The sequence below is a fragment of the Triturus cristatus genome, chromosome 7 (assembly GCF_964204655.1).
Source record: "Triturus cristatus chromosome 7, aTriCri1.1, whole genome shotgun sequence".
NCBI classification, from domain to species: Eukaryota; Metazoa; Chordata; class Amphibia; order Caudata; family Salamandridae; genus Triturus; species Triturus cristatus.
In genome coordinates this window covers 1691969184-1691991894 of record NC_140590.1, presented here as the reverse complement: position 1 = coordinate 1691991894, position 22711 = coordinate 1691969184, and the positions used below count along the sequence as shown (strand labels likewise).

The following is a 22711-nucleotide window of genomic DNA, read 5'->3' as shown; positions in this document are numbered from 1 at the left end:
ACGCGTACTTTGTTCTGAGTGTCTTCTTTTGCCTTATCCGAAGCTGGTCTTGTGCACCTACTGACCTAGGGCAAGCACAGCATTAAAGCACTTTGTAAATAGTGACAGAGTTGGTGAGGTCACTGAAGAGTCCACATTTGAAAGCTTACTGCAATTGATTGAGACACAGTCAAGCTCAACTGAGGAAGCCAACATTACCTCCTGGTGGATAAATGAGTGACAACAAACCACATATTTCAGTATTTGTATTTTTTATTGTTGGAATAGCAACTGGGATGTTAGCTTAAGGCAAGAATAGTCAACACAAAGACTGTCAAGCAAGGGCAGGCAACAAAGAAGACTGTCAAGCCCCCATAAATCTTTGCTTAAGAACTTTCCTTGCAGCTGGAATGAGGGATCTGAAGGTGCAGAACTATGAAGCAAGTTAGTACCTGGCTGCAAGGCTTCAGCACAATTTTTGGAGTTTTCCCTTTCTTAAAATTAATGTCAGATTTTTTTTAAGCAGAAACAGGTACTGAAAATGTTAGGATGACTTCCTTGCCTCGTGAAGAGCGCAGGAGCACCAGGCATAGCCTCTGTTCCAGACATGGAATGAGATATGACTTGGCACAGAGAGCCAGAAAGAGGGTGGAACGAGCTGACGGAGATGCCCCCACTTCCTCTTGGGTTGGCTTCAACTCTGTCAGTGGAATCAGAGGACTGGAGGTTCCCCCTTCATCACCTCCTCAATCCAGTGCTTGTAGTTGTTAACCTTGGTATAGAAGCCGTAGCCACGGCCGCATTCGATACCCCAGGACACAATCCCTGTGGCGACCCAACGTTCTGCTCCCTGGTCTGAGACAGTGAAGGCTCCTCCGCTGTCACCCTGGCACGAGTCCTTATTCTTCTTCCTCCCATCCGGTGGGAAGCCTGCACAGAACATGTTGTCAGAGAACACCGGGGGTTGACCGTCTACTTTCTTCCCTTTGAGAAAATCCTTGCACTTGTCATTCCTAGCTACTGGAAGTTTGACATATCTTAGGTGGCTAGGTAGTGTGTTGTTCTCAGTGGTACCAAATCCACTGACATAGCCCATGTGTTCCCCTTCATAAAAGGCCTGGCTGTTGTTCTTCCAGGGCAGACAGATGGGCATGATGTCAGCACTCATGGTCACACTTTTGCTCAGCTTGATTAGGGCAATATCATTATCAAAGTTGTACTGTTCAGGGATAAATTTAGGGTGAAAGAATACGCTTTCTACAGGGTATGGGCCCAGATTAATCTGCTTGTACACATCAATATCGCCCATGAAGACGTTCACATCAGTCACATCGCTCACTTCTTTCTCTTTATCATTGTCCCTTTTGAAGACTAGCACATGAGCAGCGGTGAGAATCCAGCGGTCGCTGATCAATGCACCAGCACTTGGGCCTTTTGTGGTCAGATATACCTGCCAAGGAAAATTTCCAGCCTTTGCTTTGTCCCCGCCAATAATTTTCCCGGTGTGCTCCACAGGGTGCTTCGGGTTCCCACACACTATAAAATAAGGAGAAATACATTATCTTTCCCAGCTCCCTTCCAGTCTGTTCCAGTATATCTGTCTTCTCTCATCACCCAGACAGGATTCAGGCTGGTGGAATGTGCACAACTCAAAAATGTAAAACATTACATCTCCTCAATATATATTCTCAAACGTTCTGCTTCCTTTCTCCCTGTTTCTGTCTCTCTTTCAATCTCATGCTCTCTCTTGCTCTGTCTCACTTTGCCTCTCTCTCTCTTTTCGCACATTCCTACACAACTCATTCAAGGACTTACAATCTCCGGGCCCGATTCACAGAACTAACTTAAGACAAAATCCTAAACTTACTACTATTTTGGTATTCACAGAAGGCACTTACTCATTTTGGTATTCACAGAAGGCACTTACTCATTTCGGTATTCACAGAAGTTAGGAGTCCTAACTTTAGGACTCCTAAATTCCTTCTGTGAATACAGAAAGTCTTAAAGTTAGGATTTTTCTCAGTTTAGGAGTAGTAAAGTTAGGACTCCTAACTTTAAGACTCCTAAATGCCTTCTGTGAATACCGAAAGTCTTAAAGTTAGGATTTTTCTCAGTTTAGGAGTAGTAAAGTTAGGACTCCTAACTTTAGGACTCCTAAATGCCTTCTGTGAATACCGAAAGTCTTAAAGTTTGGATTTTTCTCAGTTTAGGAGTAGTAAAGTTAGGACTTCTAACTTTACTACTCCTAAACTGAGAAAAATCCTAACTTTAAGACTTTCGGTATTCACAGAAGGCATTTAGGAGTCGTAAAGTGAGGTCTCCTAACTTCTGTGAATACCGAAATGAGTAAGTGCCTTCTGTGAATACCAAAATGGTAGTAAGTTTAGAATTTTGTCTTAAGTTAGTTCTGTGAATCGGGCCCCTCATCACTATGGAGCCTACTCAACCTCTTATTTCCCTCGACAGTCAATAACTCAATTCTGTCCTTGCCTCTTAGAGGGCTTTTTTAAAATTCAGTTTCTGTTATTGTTTCTGTCACCCCCCTCCTTTCACTGTGCACTGGCATTAAGGCCACTGTGATGTACGTATTTCTGTAAGTATCCAATATCTGTACAACACAAGCAAAGTCAAAAGGCTGCGGAGTGTGGAGCGGGGTCAAAAGCAAGGATGCAGTCAATGAGTGAATAAATAAGAAGTCGGGTTCTGAAAGTGGAGGTGGAATGTTACTAATAGTGATGTAAAGTTCTTTGGAAAAGTGTGTCCTCAGCTCTTTCCTGATTTGGAGCAGTGTTGGAGCAGTCCTGATTGACACAGGCCTACTTTTTCAGATCCAGAGTGCATGGATTGAGAACCCTTGTTTCTTTGATAGGATGCATGTTTTATGCATATTTTGTATGTGTGGTTTTTTGTAGCGCAGGAACCTAGCTGAGTGGTGGAGGACCACTGTACATGGTAAGAGGTAAGGAAACCAGTGGGCGATTGAAGGACAAGCTGGTTTCTCAGCTGGAAGGTGGGCTGCTACTGAATTCTCATGTATCATTTTTTAAAGCGGTGAATATTTACCCCTTCCCTAAATACAAAATATGGATGAGTGTGGTGGGGATGTGTTTCCAAGTCCCCATTGTGTAGATGCACAATGCATTTCTCAGCTCCTCATACTCAGTGTTAACTAATATCCCCTCACCTTACGTTAACACTCACCTGGTAGACACTGCGGGATGCCCTCAGAGCCATGGCTGTCCTCCCAGCGACGCTCTGCAGTGCAGGTATATGGGCCTGTGGAAAGGAGAGGATGCCAGTGGGAGAGATGAATGTTAAACATTATGGAGAAACAGACAGACCCCAGAGCATAGCCAGAGTTCAACACCTGAGCAAATGGTATTCAGACAGTGAAAGGATCCATGGTATGAATTTTCATTAATCTTTCTCCATGAACTGGTTTAATCCTTTCACTGACTGCACCTAAAAGTCGATGACCGCACTCTTATCACTAAGCCAATGTACACTAGTATGTCTGTCCGTGCATATGTCTCTGCATTAGCTCATACCCTCATGTGATGAGGTGAGATCTATCTGTGTTTTGGTTCTGAGCTATCTGTGACTGGATGTGAATTAAAAAAATAAAATAAAAAAAAAGTTAAAGAAACAGGGGTAACCCTATAACCCAAGGAACCTGGGCCTCATCAACAAATTATACACAATGGTTCCATAGGGAAACAAATACTTTCAATCACAATGAATCAAGAATCACAGCATATATAAATCAATCGGATAATCAATATCAACCAAAAGTATACAATTTTAAATATAGCAATTTATTCTTTGTATTTTGAATAAGGATAAACAAAGTCCGAAAAATTAAGAAAAATAAAGCTAAGGCTGTATATACAATATATTTACAAAACGACGCAGTGTATGTACAAAATTCCTTATTTTGAAGAAGTCCTTAATTTCCTCATAGGTATGCGATATTGTACATACAATTTTTGTTATATTGTGTAAATACGTACATATACTGTAATTATTTGCATTTGTATATACAGCCTTAGCTTTATTTTTCTTAATTTTTCGGACTTTGTTTATCCTTATTCAAAATACAAAGAATAAATTGCTATATTTAAAATTGTATAATTTTGGTTGATATTGATTATCCGATTGATTTATATATGCTGTGATTCTTGATTCATTGTGATTGAAAGTATTTGTTTCCCTATGGAACCATTGTGTATAATTTGTGGATGTGAATTAAGGCACTCCTGCCTGTGTTTCAATGAACAATCAAGCCAATGTACATTTGCCTCCAATTCAATACTTGCTTGCTTGAGTCAGTGCACAAATATAAACCAAGAAGAAGAAGACATACAAAGTGCAATGCGTTCAGGCATATACAGTCATCATGTCGCTGATTTGACCAAGATATAATACCCCTTCAGACTTCTGGCAATGCATTTCAGGGCTTATAGTCGCAGACAGCAAATGGCTTAGAGGCGCGGACAGCAAATGCCCTACTTTTAGCACTTGAGCTTTGAATTTTGGGAATTAAAAAGAGTAAAGTTTGTTTGGAGAGTGTAAGCTCCTTGTTGGGCTGTGCTTGCAGAAGCAAGCTGATAGGTTAGAGGATTCCATGTCAGAACAGACTCTATGCATGAGGCATAACTTAAATCTAATCCTCTTTTTTGATGTGAGGCAGTGCAAGCTTTTCAAGCCGCAGCTATGGTACGGCAACACTTGAGAACAAGAGATGGAAGGTGGAATAAGAGAGTTTTTGCATCTGTATCACTAAATAATTTGCTATATCATCACAATATGTTTTGATCTGCACGGATTTGTGATGAAAGAAAACAAGATTAAATTAAAGACTGGAGGGATCTAAACAGTTCTCTGATTGGATTTGAAGAGTATTGTGATTTGGCCTGACGCTTTTCTCTAAGGGCATGTGAACGAGTCTATCTGATTGACGAGTGGAGTGAGCAAGTTTACTTCTTCGATGTAGAGACCACTATATATGATTTCCTTTCTAACTTTATTATCAAGCTGTCTTTAAAACATTCTATCCTTTTAATAAAGCATATTCAATCAGAGCATGTGGTCTTTTTTGAGTGTTTTTGTCTTCACTGGCTACACTCAGTTACCTGCAGTGTGGGAGCCGCCTGACATTTTATAAGCTTAGTGTGTAGAACCTGAGCAAATGGTATGCAGATTGATAGTAAGATAGAAGTTTCCATTGAAGCATTTGCAAGGGAAAGCCAGGTTATGTTGTGCCGAACAGTCACTCCTTGGCCCTCTACCTTCAACAGTGTCCGGCTCTGGCTGTTGGTTTCCCAATATAATTCAACAGGTATGGGCTAAGGTTTGAGGAGTGAATACAGCCAGTGAGCTCAGTTTAAATATTTTTTTAAATTGTATCTAACATTATTTTTATGGGAGGGTGTTGCAGTACCAATGGCTGGCCATGTTTAGTACTGGACTCACTGTTGTTTTGTTTTTTCAGTAGTAACATGCACTCAGAGTTTGTGAATAGCAAAAATTAGTAAACTTATTCAATAGTGTAAACGTACTCTCCTAATGAGCTACAGACACCTTAACCGCCCTGGACCCCGAGAGGGAAGCCTCAAAGGCCAGGGTAGGGCCATAAGAGAAAGAGTGGGGGTTCTCCAGGGGAGCACAAGGGGGGGCAATGGGGGAAAAGGGTTGGTCACGGGGTGGGGAGCATAGGGGAAAAAAAGCAAAAAAAAGTCTGATTCGCCAAAATAGACCCTTTAAGCAATATATCACCCATACATTGAGAAATGATGCAAGTTGCAGCTGATCCGGCACTATATTTGAGGGCTCTGTCTTGGAACTTAAATGGGTTGAGGGTAAAACATAGGATGGAGAGAATTTTCCAATATTTAAAAGAGACTCTGAACAGATCCTTATTCTCCAGGAAACACACTTAACAGAGAACGAGATAAGGAGTCTGTGTAAAACTAAAAGTTGGATTCAGGATGTTATCTGTACTGCACAACAGACAACAACAAAGGGAGTAGCTATAGTTATTAAAATAAATTCTGGCTTATCAGTAGAAGGCTTTAAAGTTGATAAGATTGGCAGATGGGCCATAGTCAACATTAGGTTTCATGTGTACAAATTTACAGTGCAGGTTATTACGGACCTAACCTGGATGGCCCAGTACCGCTAAGGGAGTTATTTGCTGAGTTATTGATCTTCCGTGATCCTTTAATATTGGCAGGTGATTTTAACCTGGTCTTAGACCCTCTGATGGACAAAACTTATAAGAACAGATCAGCACAGAACTGTAAAATGAGATCCTCTTTAAAAAACGCAATGAAACAGCTGGGTTGGATAGATATATGGAGGGACAGGATGGGGAGTAGGAGAGGGCACACCTTTCATAACAAAAAGTATGGACACAAGTCCAGGTTAAATTTATTTTTAATTAGTATGGAGCTGAGGAGATGGGTGAAAGAAAAGAAGCATCTAGGGGGGCACCTGTCTGATCACTCGGCAGTAACGTTAGCCTTGAAACTCCCAACTAAATTAGCCAACAGAAGATGGACCTTAGATCGAACCATCTTGCTAGAGGAAGAAGCAATTGAGCAACTAGCAATTGAAACAGAGGACTTCTTCCTGGTCAATTTGGAGGGCACCTCAATAGAAATGGTATGGTATGCTTATAAAGCTTTTCTGAGAGGTTATATAACATCAATCCAAATTGCTAGGCAGAGGAAATATAGGGCCGAGGTGGAAGAGATAGAGGCCAAAATTCAGAAGCTAGAGCATGAGCTCATCGTTCAGGGGGATACAGCGCTTGAGGACACCCGTGAGAACTTGTTATCCTGTAATATAGAACTGACAGGGGTGTTAGATAAGGCTAAGGAAAAGGTGGGATGCTAGTAAGCTGGCTCATTTTGAGTACAGGGAAGGCTGTGGGAAGCTCCTAGCCTGGAAGACAAAACAGGAATTAGTGAAAAACAACATAAAAGAAGTAGTTTGTGATACCTCTGGAAAGCTACTTCAGAGCCCCACAGACATCGAAGAAGCTTTTCATAAGCACTTTGAAAAGGTTACAGAGAAGATCTAATCCCACAAGACAAGATGATAGAGGCTTGGTTTGATCAATATCCTCTAAATAAAATCAATCAGGAGATGTCTAGTAATCTAAACAGATTGATAAGCCCCAGTGAAATTAAAAAGGCAATTGAGTCAGGGACGCCCTTTGAAATTGTTTTCGCCCTCCATTGAATCTGGGAAGCAAGCCAGCCTTTGCCGCATTGTTGCCACAGCCAAACCGGGACCAGGAGTGTAGCTTGCCCCCCTTTTGGCCATGGCCTACAGGCCATCACAATCAAGAAAGGGAATAATAAAATGACCCTGATTAATTTTTATAACCCACCAAACAGCAAAAAGGGGGAAGGTAATATTATCCAGCTGAGTCACCACCTAAGGAAGTTATGTAATCTCAGCTTACACCCAATGATGGTGTTGGGAGATTTTAACATACACCCCTGTGGCGACCGAAAGACCACGAATATGTCTGACATGGGATGCCACAGAATGAGGGGGTTTCATTTTGAACATTCACCACAGGGGGATGAATTAAACAATCTAGTCCAACGAATTTGACCTGCTGACGTTGATGTCCCTCTCTGCCCCAAATAGTAAGAATCTTACTCCCACCTTCAAAGGAAGAGGAACTGGGTCTTTTATAGACCACATTCTAGTCTCTTCTCCATCTCAGTCCCTCTTTCGGAGGTTTACCATCAAGGATACTGGTTACAGCGATCACAATCCTCTCTGAGTATATCTCTGTGGTGTATTTCTATCCAGCAAACCCAGGGGCAGGGTAAAAGGAATTATGAGACCCACGGACGGTGGGCGCCGTCTTAAATGATCCCAGATTGATCCAGATTCTTTCTACAGGGAGGTGAGAGCATCATGTGTAGCTGAACTTGCCCTTTGTGCCCAACCGGAGAGTCTGCCAAGGAATGTTCTCAGGGCATTCAGTTCCATATCACGTAAAGTAGGGGAACTTTTGAGGGCTCCAACCTGTAAGGTATTTAACTCAAACCCAGGATGGTTTGATTCTTCCTGTTCTCAGGCAGCACGCAAGTTAAAGGAGGCCCTGAAAGTAGTCCCGAGAAACCCCCCACACATACGGGCCTGTCGTACAGGATATAAGCAGGCCCTATCCACCCGCAAGAGAGCATTGAAGGAGGAGACATGGAGGGAGATGCTGGAGTTCAGCACACTAAGGAACGGTACACGGTTCTGGGGCATCATCAACAGACCCTTGTTCTCTGATGATACAAGTAATACCCTAAGCTCCAACATCATGGAAGAGGAATGGGAGGCCCACTTCCAATCAATGTTTAAGGGTTCTATGGGTTACCACGACCAGTCTCCTCGGACAAGAAATACTGACCATTTGGTCTTTGAGATGTCAGAGGTAGAGGCGGGAATTGCGGGCTTAACCAGTAACAAGGCTCCCGGCCCGAACGGAATTCCGCCGGACCTATTTAAATCAGATCCTTCCTTCTAGGCCCTGATCCTGGTGGCTGTATTGAATGCAGCGGCCAGGGACGGTAGCCCCGAATCATGGGTCATATCTACCATTGTGCCAGTGTTCAAAAAGGGGGACCGAAACAGTACGCACTGTTATCGGCCAATCTCTCTCATCGACTCTGTAACCAAGGTGGTGGGAGGGGTATTACTGCAAAGATTATCTTTGTGGGCAGAGGAGCGCAATATCATCGCTGATACCCAATATGGGTTTCGTGCGGGGAGATCCACGGTGACCCAATGTCTAAACCAGTACTTGATTCTTGGTAAGTACACGATGGCCCGCCCAGGTATGATCTACATGGCCTTCATGGACCTATCGTCCGCATTTGACTGTGTAAACCGAATCAAACTGTGGTAGTCCATGAGGGCCAGGGAGGTGGAGGCCCCTATCGTGGACTTTCTAATGGATCGGCATCGGGACACTAAGGCAAATATTAGATATGCACAGGATCTCCGGGTTTCTAGGGAATTTAACATTGAAAGAGGGGTTAGGCAGGGCTGTATTTTGGCCCCCTTCCTGTTCAACCTATATATTAACGATCTTGAGGGAGCCCTGGTATCTACGGGGGCTGATTTTCCGCATGTGGGTCGCCGGGGTCTCCCCGTCCTCCTATATGCGGATGACGCCGTCTTGATAGCGAGAACCACTAGAGGACTTCAATCCTTATTAGATGCTTTCCTGAACTTTATGGGGTCTCGAGATCTAGTGATCAATAATGCAAAATCCTATATCATGCAAGTAGGAGCCCATCCAACGAAAAAGTTTTTTTTCTTTGTGGGCTCTGCAAAGGTCCCCACAACGTCAGTTTTTTCGTATCTGGGGGTCGTGTTGGATGATTGCCTGAAGTGGGGGCCCCTTATCACAAGGAAAAGGGGGGAGGTCACATGAATAACTGCCGCTATTTTCAGCTTTGCTGCTAAGATGGGCAAGCGCCCAATTGCAGCTATGCTGAAAATTTACCAGGCAAGGGGCGTGTCAACTGCATGTTATGGTAGTGAAGTGAGGGGGTATACCACTGCAGACGCGCTACAGGTGGCAGAGAACAACTTTCTAAAGCGTCTGCTGGGAATGCCAACTAGCTTATCAAATCTGATAGCCCACAAAGAACTGGGGGCCCCTTTTCTGTGTGATACTCTTGCTTTGCACCCTTTAGTGTTTTGGCTTAAGTGCTGGCCAAACAAAGAACTAAAACTTACTCAGCAGATCCTAATGGACTGTATGTCCTTGGAACATATGTCCAGAATTCCCTGGCTGAAGTATGTTAAAGGTCGCCTCTCTGAGTTGGGTCGCCCAGAACTCTTTCTAAAACCCTCAACCATAACAAAAAAGGATGTTGAATTGGTCAAAAAAGCATTCATTTGCACAAGGAAATTTGAAAGGGATGAACAGGAACTATGTAAACCAAGCGTCCGTAAATTTTTTACCCTAAAAACCCACCCACTGACAGAGCCATACCTTTTGGGAACACTGACCGCATATGAGCGGTTTTTATTGTCTAGGTTTCGTCTTGATTTTTTTAATCTTTTAATTGCCGTCCCGAAAGGGAGTAGCAGAGGTCAGGTGTTAGCACCCTGTGGCTGCGACAACCTGTCTCCCCGGGATCTGTTACACTTCATGTTCCTCTGCAAATTCTATGAAGTACCCCGGAGACATTTTATACTCCCCTTCTCAAAAGGCTTGATTTTAACCAGGTTCGCCCAACACTTTTGTATTTGCAGCTGCTGAAACCAGACTGTATAATTTTTATTGTAGGTTACCTGAAATCGCTGGTGAGAACCAGGGCCTGCTTGGAATATTAGTCACTCTAGGGGGAGGAGGTACTCATAGTTTTAAAGTATGTTTCTAGTGTGTTCTCCTTTTGATGCAATGAAACTTGCTTACCACACCTGTCATATTTTCCCAGTGATTCTTCTTGTTTCAAGGTTGTGAATTCTAAACTTTTTTAATGTATATCTTTATGGGATGTGTATATTTATTGTGACTTTTATGGTTTTTACATTATAAAACCGAATAAAGTTTTATGAAATGAAATGAATGAGTCAGGGAAAAAGGGCAAGGCACCGGGACCAGATGGTCTGGCGGCTGAGCTGTTCAAATCTCTGGTGGAGATTCTTGTCCATGTGATGGATAAGCTATTTTCCCACATTTTTGAAAAAGTAGGGAGTGTGCCCCCCTCCTGGAATGAAGCCACTGTTGCTTTGATTTTAAAACCATCTAAGTCACCTAGTCTGTGTGATTCATACAGACCAATCTCTCTGCTTAATCTGGATTATAAAATCTTTGCCAAGATTTTAGCAGAGAGGTTAAATGGCGTTATAGGCGGTCTATTACACGAAGATCAAAAAGGTTTCATCAGAGGGAGGGGCATCCAAGATCTAACATACAATCTGATCGAGCCATAGATTTAGCAACATTGCATAAATTACCAATGGCCATTATCACACTTGATGACATGAAGGCGTTCGATCAGGTTAATTGGGTCTATTTAGCTTGTGTACTAAAAAGTTGCAATCTGGGCAAAAAGTTTTGTAGGGCAATTTCATCGATATATCAAACACCAACAGCCAGAATCTTGGTAAATGGAAATCTTTCTGCCGCCGTAGTAATACAGAGCGGGACAAAGCAGGGATGTCCTTTGTCACCGCTGCTTTTTAATTTAGGATCTACGTCCCTTGGTACTTTTGAAGGCGCACCCGCCGCTCTACCTGTACATGGGCACTTTCGTTCCAGGATCTCCACCATCTTGGAGTCTCCCTTTTACTTACCCTTGGATTGGCTAAGAATATCTGCTCTTTTTAATCACTACCCAGATCGGCCGGGTCAGAATTATCACAGGCTAGGCGATTCATGAAAATATTCCCACGTGTTACATTACAGCCCTGAAGAAGTCAGAGGATACTTCCCAGTGTGATGAAACACGTGTTGGCTGGTTGTGCCTATCAATGACTAAGATTAAACAAATTGAAGAACTTCTATAAATCTTGAATGGACCTTCTATGATATACTTGTGTCATTACAGACTTTGTTAACTAGAATATTTACCCATATACGTGTGCCTGGGGTTTTGTTTCAGATAGAAGAACTGAACAGACCTAATACGTGAGGTTCTCTGTATTGCGCATCCATTTAGATCAGAGCTCTTTTGCTGCTGCCAATCAATCAAAAGGGGGGCCGCAGAGTAATTAAATATGGCTCTGGGTACAGGTAATGGCTTATGAGGACAAAAAAAAAAAAAAATGTAAATGTACTCAAACGTGTAAGTTGCCTTTGTGAAATGGGGACCTCAATGCATCGTAAAATCATGAAATAGAAGGCATTGGCTACATGATGCAGAATTTTCCAGCGTGGTAATGCTTTACATTTGAAGAAGCAATGCTTTGTGCCGTAGATATGAGGAATACAGTGGTTGCATATTGAAAGCTCAAGAATAAACAACAATAAAATGGTTTATAAAGAGAAAACTCTCCTTTTATAAATGTGCAATACCAGTAATTTTATCAAAAATTGAATTTCATATGTAGCCAGTTTGAAAAATTGTTTTTTTAACCATTTTGCCACTTTTAACAGGGTTGCATAAGATGTCCAGTTAAAGCCATTAGGCCAGTGATGTCCAGAGAGATGTTGAGCTAAATTATTTTCCACCACCATTAAAAATGAACAGCAGGCAGAAAACGATGGCAGAAATGTAGGCTTGACAATCACATATTTCGAGAGCTTGAGAGCCCCACCACTGATCAACACAGCTGCTTTACACGTATGCAACAGCTGTAGCACATAACTGAAAATGAAGCAGCTGCACAAATAGCGCACGGCCAAACTGAACTATTCAACATTCCAACATGGATCCTAAATAATGATCATGCTCTTTTCTGTGTGCACAGTGATCTACTTTCGGCGCCGAGGATTAGTCCACTTGCTACCCAAGTTAGAGACTGCAGTCAATGTCTGAAAACAAAATAAATGATAAATTGCTAAATCTGCTATCACACAACAACAGGTGAAGGGGTACCGGCAGTTCTGGTCTGAAATACCCATCACTGGCATACAAGGAGATGCAGGATGTCTAGCAGCTGCTGCTTGGTGATACGTGAACACTACTGCATCATCTATCTACTTAATCTCTCTCAGTGATACTTGAACACTCCTAAGACATCTATCTCCCCTACTCTCTGTCAGTGATACCTTGTCAATGCCCCTTAGTCTGGACATCAATTTTCTAATTTTGCTTCAGTTCACCAGAAAGCAGTAAGCGATCTTCTGCTACCTTGACAAGACAACCTTGAAAGAGCCAGAGGTCTTCTCTGATTAGCAGAGTGAATGAATGTCTAAGAAACAGTAGATTTCAAGGGTGATCAGATGGGTGCTCAAGCCTTCTGCTTAACTGCAGTAGTTGCTGCACCAAGGAAAAAACTTTATATAGTCAACATTGAAATTAATTTGACCAAGATTGTTGTTCAAAATGTATATTTTTACTTATATTGAAAACTAAATTATCGGAAACAAAAATATCGCCAACTTTAATAAACATATAATATATAAAAAATATTAATTCACACAATATCAACTAGAGTAATCAAACTACATATCAAAAATTATAAATAAAACCTAAATTAGCGTTTACCGTTAAAGGACATAACTGATAAAAACAAATCTAAATAAAACTAAGCAAACCAATAAAATCTACTATAAACAACCCTAAGCAATAAATTCAGAAAAAACAAATAAATCAAAAACATAAAAGGCAGACTCATTTTATCAACTAAATACTCTAAAAACAGCCTGGATTCAGGTGGTCGGACTGACACCATCCCGACACAACACCGCCGCAACCCCAGGATCTTGGTTCCCGACAGTGCGGCGGTCGGGATGATGATAACGAATGGCGTTGATCCTGAGGCAAGCACCGCCATTGTGATTACAATGTGCCTTTCCGACAAACTTTTCATGTTGGGAACACCACCATGAAAAAGTTGGGAAAGGGTAGGAAGGGGCGCCAAACCGGAAGCCGGGCGTCGGAGTATGGAAAAAATGAACCTGTGGGCACGTGTAGTGCCCCCCTTTCATTGCACGATCGTGCATGTAGTATATGCCATGCACGACATGATGCATAGCACACAGTGCACCGATGTGCTGAAGGTGCTGCCATGGCTGCGGGATAGGCTACAGGCTCTTCCTACGAGCCTAGCATTCCCCAGCTGTGGCACAGTCGCTATAAGAACACCACAGCAGCAGTCACGTCAAAATACAACGGTAGGGATGCCGCCGGCTTAACGGCGGACTCCCGACCGCCAATACTACAGCCTTTTTTTTATCCTGCCGAAAAGAAAGCTCCTGCTTGACATTAGAACACCCCCAACCGAAAAGCTCCAAAATGGTGTTAAAAATCTGAAAAGAACAGACATGTAAGTATAACAAATAGAAGTAGATGCATAATTTTATATGTAAAAAAAGTATAAACTTCAAAAAATTGGATATATTTATACTATTACACTACTTTCAGATACAACAACAGAGAGAGACAGATATCTCTGCTTCCCAGAAAGGAAAGAAGTAACTAAGCCATATGGGCTACACCTCCAACCAAGAAAGTGCATCAACAGAAAATATGAATGGGTAAAGTACCAAATATTATTCTAGTGCATGCTATGGAAGGGCCACTACAAAAGATGATAATGTAATTCATGTAAGAGGACACAACCACACCCCAAATGTGACAGAAATAGAAGTGAGGTTTTGCAGGATACATGAGAGGCAGGCACTGGTTCCCAGGAACCTGCAACCAACATCCTAAAAGAAATACTGCCTACATTTCCCAAACATATCACAAGCCAACTATACCCACTTTAAAATGTTTAATTGCATAAACTAAGAAAGCCATCAGCGATACTCCTGCTGTCCCTAGAAGATATCAAGACATAGATATAACTGAACATTTAACAATGACATATAAAGAGACACCTTTCCTTTTATATGCCAACCTAGACAATGATAAAAAAAATCCTAATATGTATAACTTACTAAACTAAGCTATTATCAAACCTTGGTGATGGATTGGACCTTCATAATGTGTCCCAAACCATTTACTCAGATATACACAATACATGCTGAATATCAGAATACAAATATTCCTTTTATATATGCCCTATTGCCAAAAAGCAGCACTTACTATGACCGCTTAAACCAGATTAAACATTAAACAAATAACTACTACCTACACAAAATAAGCATAGACTTTGAAAAAGCCATGATTTAAACCATTAAAAAAATAAATTACCCCACACAGCCATACAGGGATGTTACTATCATTTCAATCAAAACATATGGAGACACCTCTTGCACTAGCTCATGCCCCCTTCACAGAGGTAGCTAACCACTACAACTGACTAACAGATAGCCCTTTCTACCAACAAAATGAAGAAAAACTAAGCTCCCTAATAGATTGTTTCGAAGACACTTGGGTTGACAAACTGCATCGCTCCTGACACAGACGCCAACCCAAATTCCAAATACCATGGTGGAAAGTCTATGACAGCACCTTGGCACAGGAAGTCAAAACACACAATGCAGCAGAAGAATGGCACAATGGCCTTCCAATCCACACAAGGCAGAAACCTACCTACACTCCATAAGTTTATATAAGCATTACAAAAAGAGCAAAACTACCAACAAATATGAATGGATCCATCTGTTAGGCAAATTGCACCTAAAGTTAGCAAGCAAACCAAAAGAATGTACAACATGCTACAATGTAAAGTCAAAATCTTCATAAACAACAAATGAGTAGATTACTTTTAAATAATAGCCAAAAGCATATTATAAAATAATTATTAACCTACAAAAGTCACAAAAAAGTCACAAACTTTAAACCAAAATCACAAATCATTTTTAATATAAATAATAAACATAAACTTTTATTACATCAATCTAAACAAAACTTTATTTATATATAATGTTTATTAAGTTTTGCAATCAAACATACAGAAGTTTATAAGCTGCAATAGGATACATATTGTGTACACATTCGTTTGCATTTTAGTACCCAACTGGTGGGGCCCACAGATCCTGTTCAAGCAATAATCATAAACCAGAAACATTGATCCTTGTTAGAGTTTTTCCTAAATATTCTGAACATAATAAATGTACAATTTCGCACTACCAAACATTATCTACCAAAACTAATGTGCCTGTCCGATGGTTACCATAATTATGAAGCAACTGTTTTTGCAACATGCTAATCTTGAGTGTTGCGAGGTGTGTGAGCAGATGTGAACTGTGATGATGGGGGGAAGGAGGTTGCTCAGTCTAAATTCCAATTCAATCTAAACATTACATAACCCTCTAATATTAAATAAGACTGAGATAATAAAATAAAATATAAATTATGTACACAAACAAAACACTCAAAGAACAAAACTCAATTCCTCAAATAAAATAAATACAACACATAAACTACGCATTTCCAAATAACAATCAAATAATATTGATACAAACAAAATATAAGAGTTTCCACACAAAATAAATATGACTTAGGGCCCTATTACGAGTCTGGTGGTCCGAGGACAGCCAGACTCGTGTTGGTGCGACGGTGGCAGATCCAGCCTCCGCAGCTCCAGCAGTCTGACAGCGCCATTAGCAGTTGGGTGGTCAAACTGCCCCGGGACCGCCGGGTCTGCCAGGGAACTGCTGTTTCCTGGCGTTGGAGTGATGGTCAGAGGCCACAATATGCTTGGTGGGACCACCATGGTCCCGCCAATCATTTTACAAGTTTCCTCTCCTCCAGGTTTACATGGAGGTATTTCCAAAAGGCTGGTGGAAACTGACTTTAGGGGCCCCTAGCATTCCCCCTTCATCCTGAGGTCTCCAGTTGGGGGCTGTGGGGAGCCCAAGGGAGCCCCCTGTAGAACCATGCACAGTGTGACAGGCACCATGGGGTGCCCACCACAGAGTGCAAGGTTTTCCGCAGCTACCCCTTTTTTCAATGAGAGCCTGTGTTGTCGGTCCGTGAGTCCGTCAGAACCAAATCCAACAAGAAGTCGGTAGGTTTAGTTTCCGACCGGCATCGTAATCAGGCCCTAAATGTACAAAATACCCACTAATAACAATATAACTAATCTCTAGACCTCCCCCTATAAACCTTCTACTCTGAAAACCCTTAAAAAACCTTAAAAAGGACTTACCTGCTCCATCGAACAGCAGAACCTTGCCACAACCTGGATCACGGAAAATTGACTAAAATGACACAAATAGACTACAAAATAGAATGTAGCCATAAAAAAAGGCCGCTAAACGAAACTATCTTCCCATAGAAATGATAGGGAAAATATTTAAAAATGTCAATTAAGTGTATTAAAATGTTTACAATTCTTAAACTTGTAAAACATGTCAAGATGTTTTTGTAAAAACAATTTTATGAATTATAAAGTATAAAATAAATAATAGCATTAAATACATACAACTATTTAATATATACTGACAAAACATATGTTAAAATGATGTGGCAAATATGTATATAAAACAAATTAAAAAATAATAAACAATGGGGAGAAAGCGGACAATGTACAAAATTCAATGCTAATGAAATATGATGTACATTTTTTATGTTACAATAAAAATAAATTTCAAATGTTTTATTTATCTATCTATATGAAAATCTTTATATTAAGTTGAAATATATGTTAAAAAATGTAAACCTATACATTAAATAAACTTTGAAAACATAAAAAAATTAGAAAACGTGTTACGTCTTTAATTCATGAAAATATGTCATTAATAATGTTATTATTAGAGACATGCAACTATTTTTTAACATTATATTTCTAAACGCCAGCAATACTAATTAAATAACACAAACTATTTCTACCACATACAAAAACAATTTGTACAAAGGATTTCACACTAAAATTATAAAATGAAATAATAACACTCCAATGTAAACCAAGTGTTGGACACTAAAGGTGTGACATTTATTATTCTTACTCCATTCTAAACCAATGTTGGGAAGGTGTTGGACACAAAGGGGCGACAGTCACTGTTTCCAATTCAATCTAAACCAATTTGGGCAAGGCGTTGGACACTAAGCGGGTGACATTTACTATTCTCACTCCAATCCATACCAATTGTCGGAAGGTGTTGGACAATAAAGGGTGACATTTACTATTCTCATTCCAATCTATACCATTTTGGAGAAGGTGTTGGACACTCAAGGACTTGCTTTGGACACTTAAGGAGCTACATTAGCTATTACCACTCCAATCTAAACCAATTTGTGGAAGTTGTTGGACAGTAAAGGGGTAACATTTACTATTCATACTCCAATCTATATCCATTTGGAGAAGGTGTTAGACACTAAAGGGGTGACATTTACTATTCTCGCTCCAAAGTAAACCAATTTGGGGAAAGTGTTGGGCATTAAAATGTGACATTTACTATTTCCACTACAAACTAAAACGATTTGGGGAAGGTGTTGGAGACTAAAAGGGTGACATTAACTCTTCCTATAACAATATAAACCAATTTATGGAATGTTTTGGACAGTAAAGGGGTGACATTTACTATTCCTACTCCAATCTATGCAAATTCGGAGAAGGTGTTGCACACTAAAAGGGTGACATTTACTATTCCCACTCTAATCTAAGTCAATTGAGGAAGGTGTTGGACACTAAAAGGGTGACACTTACTATTTAAACTCCAATATAACCCAATTGAGGAAGGTGTTGGACATTAAAAGGGTAATGTTTACTATTTCCACTGCAATCCAACATTTTATTCAAGGTGCTACAGAATAAAAATGGTATATAACCAATCAATACTCCATACTCACACACACGTTTTGATCTACAAAAATAAACAAACATTCATTTAAAAAACAGACTAACCAAAACTAAAAAACTATATATTAATTTTTAAACATTAACATATGAAATATTAGTGTTATCACTAATAATAATTAATATATGTATAATATATTTAATACCATTCCAAAACTTTGAACCATAAAATAAAAAATGAACTCATAATCCATAATTAACAATCATAAAATTAAAATCTATATAAAACCAATTTTTTTAAAAAACAATCTTTGGAAAAAATTATTTTACAATGACAAATTTCAACATAAAAAATATTTAAACTATTTTATTTATGATGATTCTTTCCACAAAATGTTTTAAATATAAAATGTTTATAGCATTTGTTTTATTATGTTACTTTATTAAATGTAATGGTTATATATTTTAATGCAAAAAAGTTTGTAATGTAAATATTTATTTTGCTTTTTAAAACAAAATCACTATTTGTTAATTTAATATAATTCATATATATTTTAGTGAATTATAAATGATCATTTATTAAAATTATTAATGTAACAGAATAAATGTAAACATTTTACAATATTAATTGACATACCATTAAAACAACCACTTTTTAAAAATCTCCCCACCCTTTTCCCCTAAGAACCCAATATCACCTTGCTAAACAAATTGTAAATCCATTATGTTTAAACATTAGCTAAAAAGGTAAATTTCAACAATTTCATAATTAATAAATTATCATACAAAAACACAAATAAACGCAATTAATAACCATATAGAATCAAACACACTACAACAAATTACATACAAAATAACATTTAGAAATGATGTTACATACATTTTCTAAATCAATATTTTTTATGAAATTAAAAACAACACTTAAAAAACAATGGGGCCAATTCACAAAGGTAATCTCAAACAAGTCTAGCTTTACGACTTTGGGTATTCACAGAGATCATTTGCAAGTCGTATCTTTATGTCCACAGTCGGGCTGGAATATCCGCACCTGGGACGTACTCTCTGCACCCGGGCCGTACTCTCTGGCTGGGGCTGTGAGGTGTAATCAATGGGCCAGAATGCAATTTTTTACAAAAGGGAACATTAGGAACATGTGATAAATGGTAGAGGAGGTCATGAAAATCTGCTTGGCAGGGAAAAGGGTGTGGCCAGACACTACATCATAATCCAGAAACATTTTCTCCTGGGCACAATTTGCGCTCCCCTTAGTGTTGACTGTAGTGTTCACTCTACAGTCAACACTGAAGGGAGCGCAAATTGTACCATGATGTAAAGGAGAAAACTTTTCTGGGATATGATGTAGCATCTGCCCACATGCTTTTCCCCACCCAAACTGATTTTCATGACCTCCTCTACTATTTATCACACATTCCTAATGTTCCCTTTTGTAAAACGTGCTTTGGTTCTGGGTGACAACCATTAGAGAATGAACTTTGAATCTAGTTCTTGTTTTAACCCTTTGGATCCTAAACATGTATAATATTGCACCAACTTTAAGTGCCGATCAGCTTGCAATCAGGATGCTCATTGGCCAATCATACTTTTAGATAATTTTCTTCAATCTCATGATTCTGGTGTGCACTGCGCGCCCAGAGTTCATCATAGATGTGCGTATTATAGAGCCACTTACCCTCCCCACTGTGTTTCACCATTCTGTAGTATGGCTCATTGCATTCGTATTTAATCACAGATTGGTACGCGTTGACGTCTGGTTTCGTCTGATACTTGTATACTCCGTTGGTCAACTCCTGAGGCGTCATGCAGCTCACGACTAAAAGACAAAAGTATTTGTTTGTTTAAGCATGTGCCTTGTGATTTAAAAACATCAGCACTCAGAGAAAGTATAGTTAGACTTCGTATAGTCAATTAAATCTACTCTTTTTGTGGTGTGTAATTTCATATGTCAAACACTGTTTGTTCATAAAATTAGTCAATTTTCCAGTTTTTTTTATTTTTTTTATTTGTGGAGAATTGGTAAAAGTGTTGTTTTTGCTGCATTAAGTACAATTTGATAATTGGTGATACTACAAACCAGCATGAGGTAGAACATAACATGTATAAATTGTTTGTTATAATGTTATAAGTGTCATTATAGCCAAGTCATGTCTAATCCCATCATATGGTGTAATAAAGACAGAAGAGATCTCATTATCACTCAAACTTGTCCCCATAGCATATTAGAAAACATGAAGAAGGAACACATGGTGCATCAATCTTGTCCCAATACATGGTGCAAACGAGGTAGAATGGAGGCTTTTCCCACCACATGGTGTAACATAGACAGTAGACCCCCACATCAATGACAAACACCTACCTATGATCTGTTAATCTGTGTTCTGCCCTGAATACAGAAGAGAGACAGACACTCATAATTGTAGATTTTTTAGACTCCTGCAAAACTGTCCTTCTTGTTCTATTAGCAGCTCATGACACAGCTAATCAATGAAGGTTACTAGCAACATTTGGGCATTGAACGGACATTCAAAGCTGAGCCCTGAACTAGCTCCATACTTTCTTGAGCAGCCGTTTTCAAATACTAAAGAGTAGACAAAAAACCTCAGGAAGGGCAGCATAGTCATGTGATGTTCCTCTGGGCTCCATGCTGGCACCTATTTCCATCTCACCCTGTATCTTGAACCACTGATCTTGGTGTTTGAGCAGCGGGTACTCTCTATTTCTCAAAATGTTGAGAATAGATCATTATATCTGGAAATATTGCCCCGAGATGATATCCTCACTCTTTGTTTATTTGTATGTAAACTACAAAAAGGGATACAAGACAACTTCTTAGCGCTAAACTCCCATATTACCAAATGTCTCCACATCACTCCAAGTACATCAGAAACCTTATCCCACTATTTGAAATGAACTCAGGACAGAAGATGCCACTGTCACCCTCTAAAGAAAATGAAACATGTTACCACCTATCCAACTAAAACTGCACATCCTGCTCTAATAATATTTCCACCTGGATGTTAGCAACACAGTACCAGTGAGTGTCCGTCAATTATATTTTGCCCCTTATAGTTGTTTTCAATTCGATTTCTCAATGGCTAGCTTAAAAAACTAAAATTAATCAACATACCTATCTGACATATCTGTTGGTTTGCTTGGCCTCAGGATTAACAACTCCTGCTCTTGGAAGCAAGATTTAGAATCAGGCAGTTCTTAACCAGTCATTCAATCCAATCTGCATTTCCTACACAATTTCCTTTCTCTAGGAAAGATATTCAAACACAACTTAGCCACCTGCGCTGACTCTGATGAATTTCCTTTGGTTACACCTTGAAAATTGATCCAGATCGCTGATTCTACATTCAGATCTCTGCAGATAAATGCATTGCTATTTGCTCTCTGTAAAGCACAGTAATGCCTTCAAGTATTAATAAATAAATATGGTTTATCAAGCCTTTCCTCACTACACAGAGTAACAATAAGAGAAGAAACACATGTTGCACAAGTCTGTCCCCACTACATGGTGAAAGTGAAGGAAGAATGTCACAAAGCCCTTTGAGACCGTCCCCACCTCATAAGAAAGAAAGAAAAGAGACAAAGAAAGAGGGGATTCCTGTTGCCTTGGACCTGTCCTACCCCAAATAGTGTACAAGACTGAAAAGGAACATATGGTCCATCCATTCAGTCACCATAATATGGTGAGAAGTGGACAGATGAGATTAATCTTTTCAAGTGTCTACATAATGTTCATCAAAAACATAGTCTACAGGCATGGGGATGAGTTTCAGTGATTGTTCATCACTCTAAAAGTACAAGTGCTCTGGGTCACTCTACAAACCTTTATTTATTTGTCTCTATTCTCACCCAAGCAATAACATTCTGCCTCCCACAATGGTGGATAAATTGTGTCCCTCCTAGTTGTGGCCTAATGTGCAAAAAGCATAAAACAATACATAGTTCTCAGATAAGCTCTGGCTCATGAATCAACATAGTTCAAACTTGGAAAAGTGGATTTACAAATCAAAATTGATCGCAGCTCACATGACGTTCACAGCACCTAATGAGGTTCGAAAGAGGCACTTATTTAAGAAAACAAATGCCTATATGCTGTTGTGCATATCACAGTCAGGTGACTTGACCATAGCTCTTAGATTGCTCTCCAAGATTTAAATCATACCATAATGCCTTCATTGCTGAAAAAGCAAATGGCGGCCCAGTGATAATGCACAAATACAGCACAATCCATACTCGATTATGCAAAGAGCAATTAGTTAAAGCAGTGCTATTGTACTTCTCCCCACCCGCACAGAAAAATAGCTACCTACTCAATGGCTTTCAGTCGAGATTCTGTACTTGAAAAGAGACAACCCTCATCACCAATTAA

At 39.7% G+C, this 22711-nt stretch overlaps 1 protein-coding gene across 1 annotated transcript in view; it reads right to left on the bottom strand.

The window, feature by feature from the left end:
• Positions 1 to 234: 234 nt before the first annotated feature.
• C1R (complement C1r) overlaps positions 235 to 22711 on the bottom strand; it is a 57926-nt gene continuing 35449 nt past the window's right edge. The window contains exons 9-11 of the mRNA XM_085619884.1: positions 20003 to 20143; positions 3181 to 3255; positions 235 to 1515 (exon numbers count right to left, since the gene is read on the bottom strand). Coding sequence (XP_085476010.1) covers positions 692 to 1515; positions 3181 to 3255; positions 20003 to 20143 — 1040 coding nt within the window. The 3' untranslated portion in view covers positions 235 to 691. The remainder of the gene's footprint in view (positions 1516 to 3180; positions 3256 to 20002; positions 20144 to 22711) is intronic.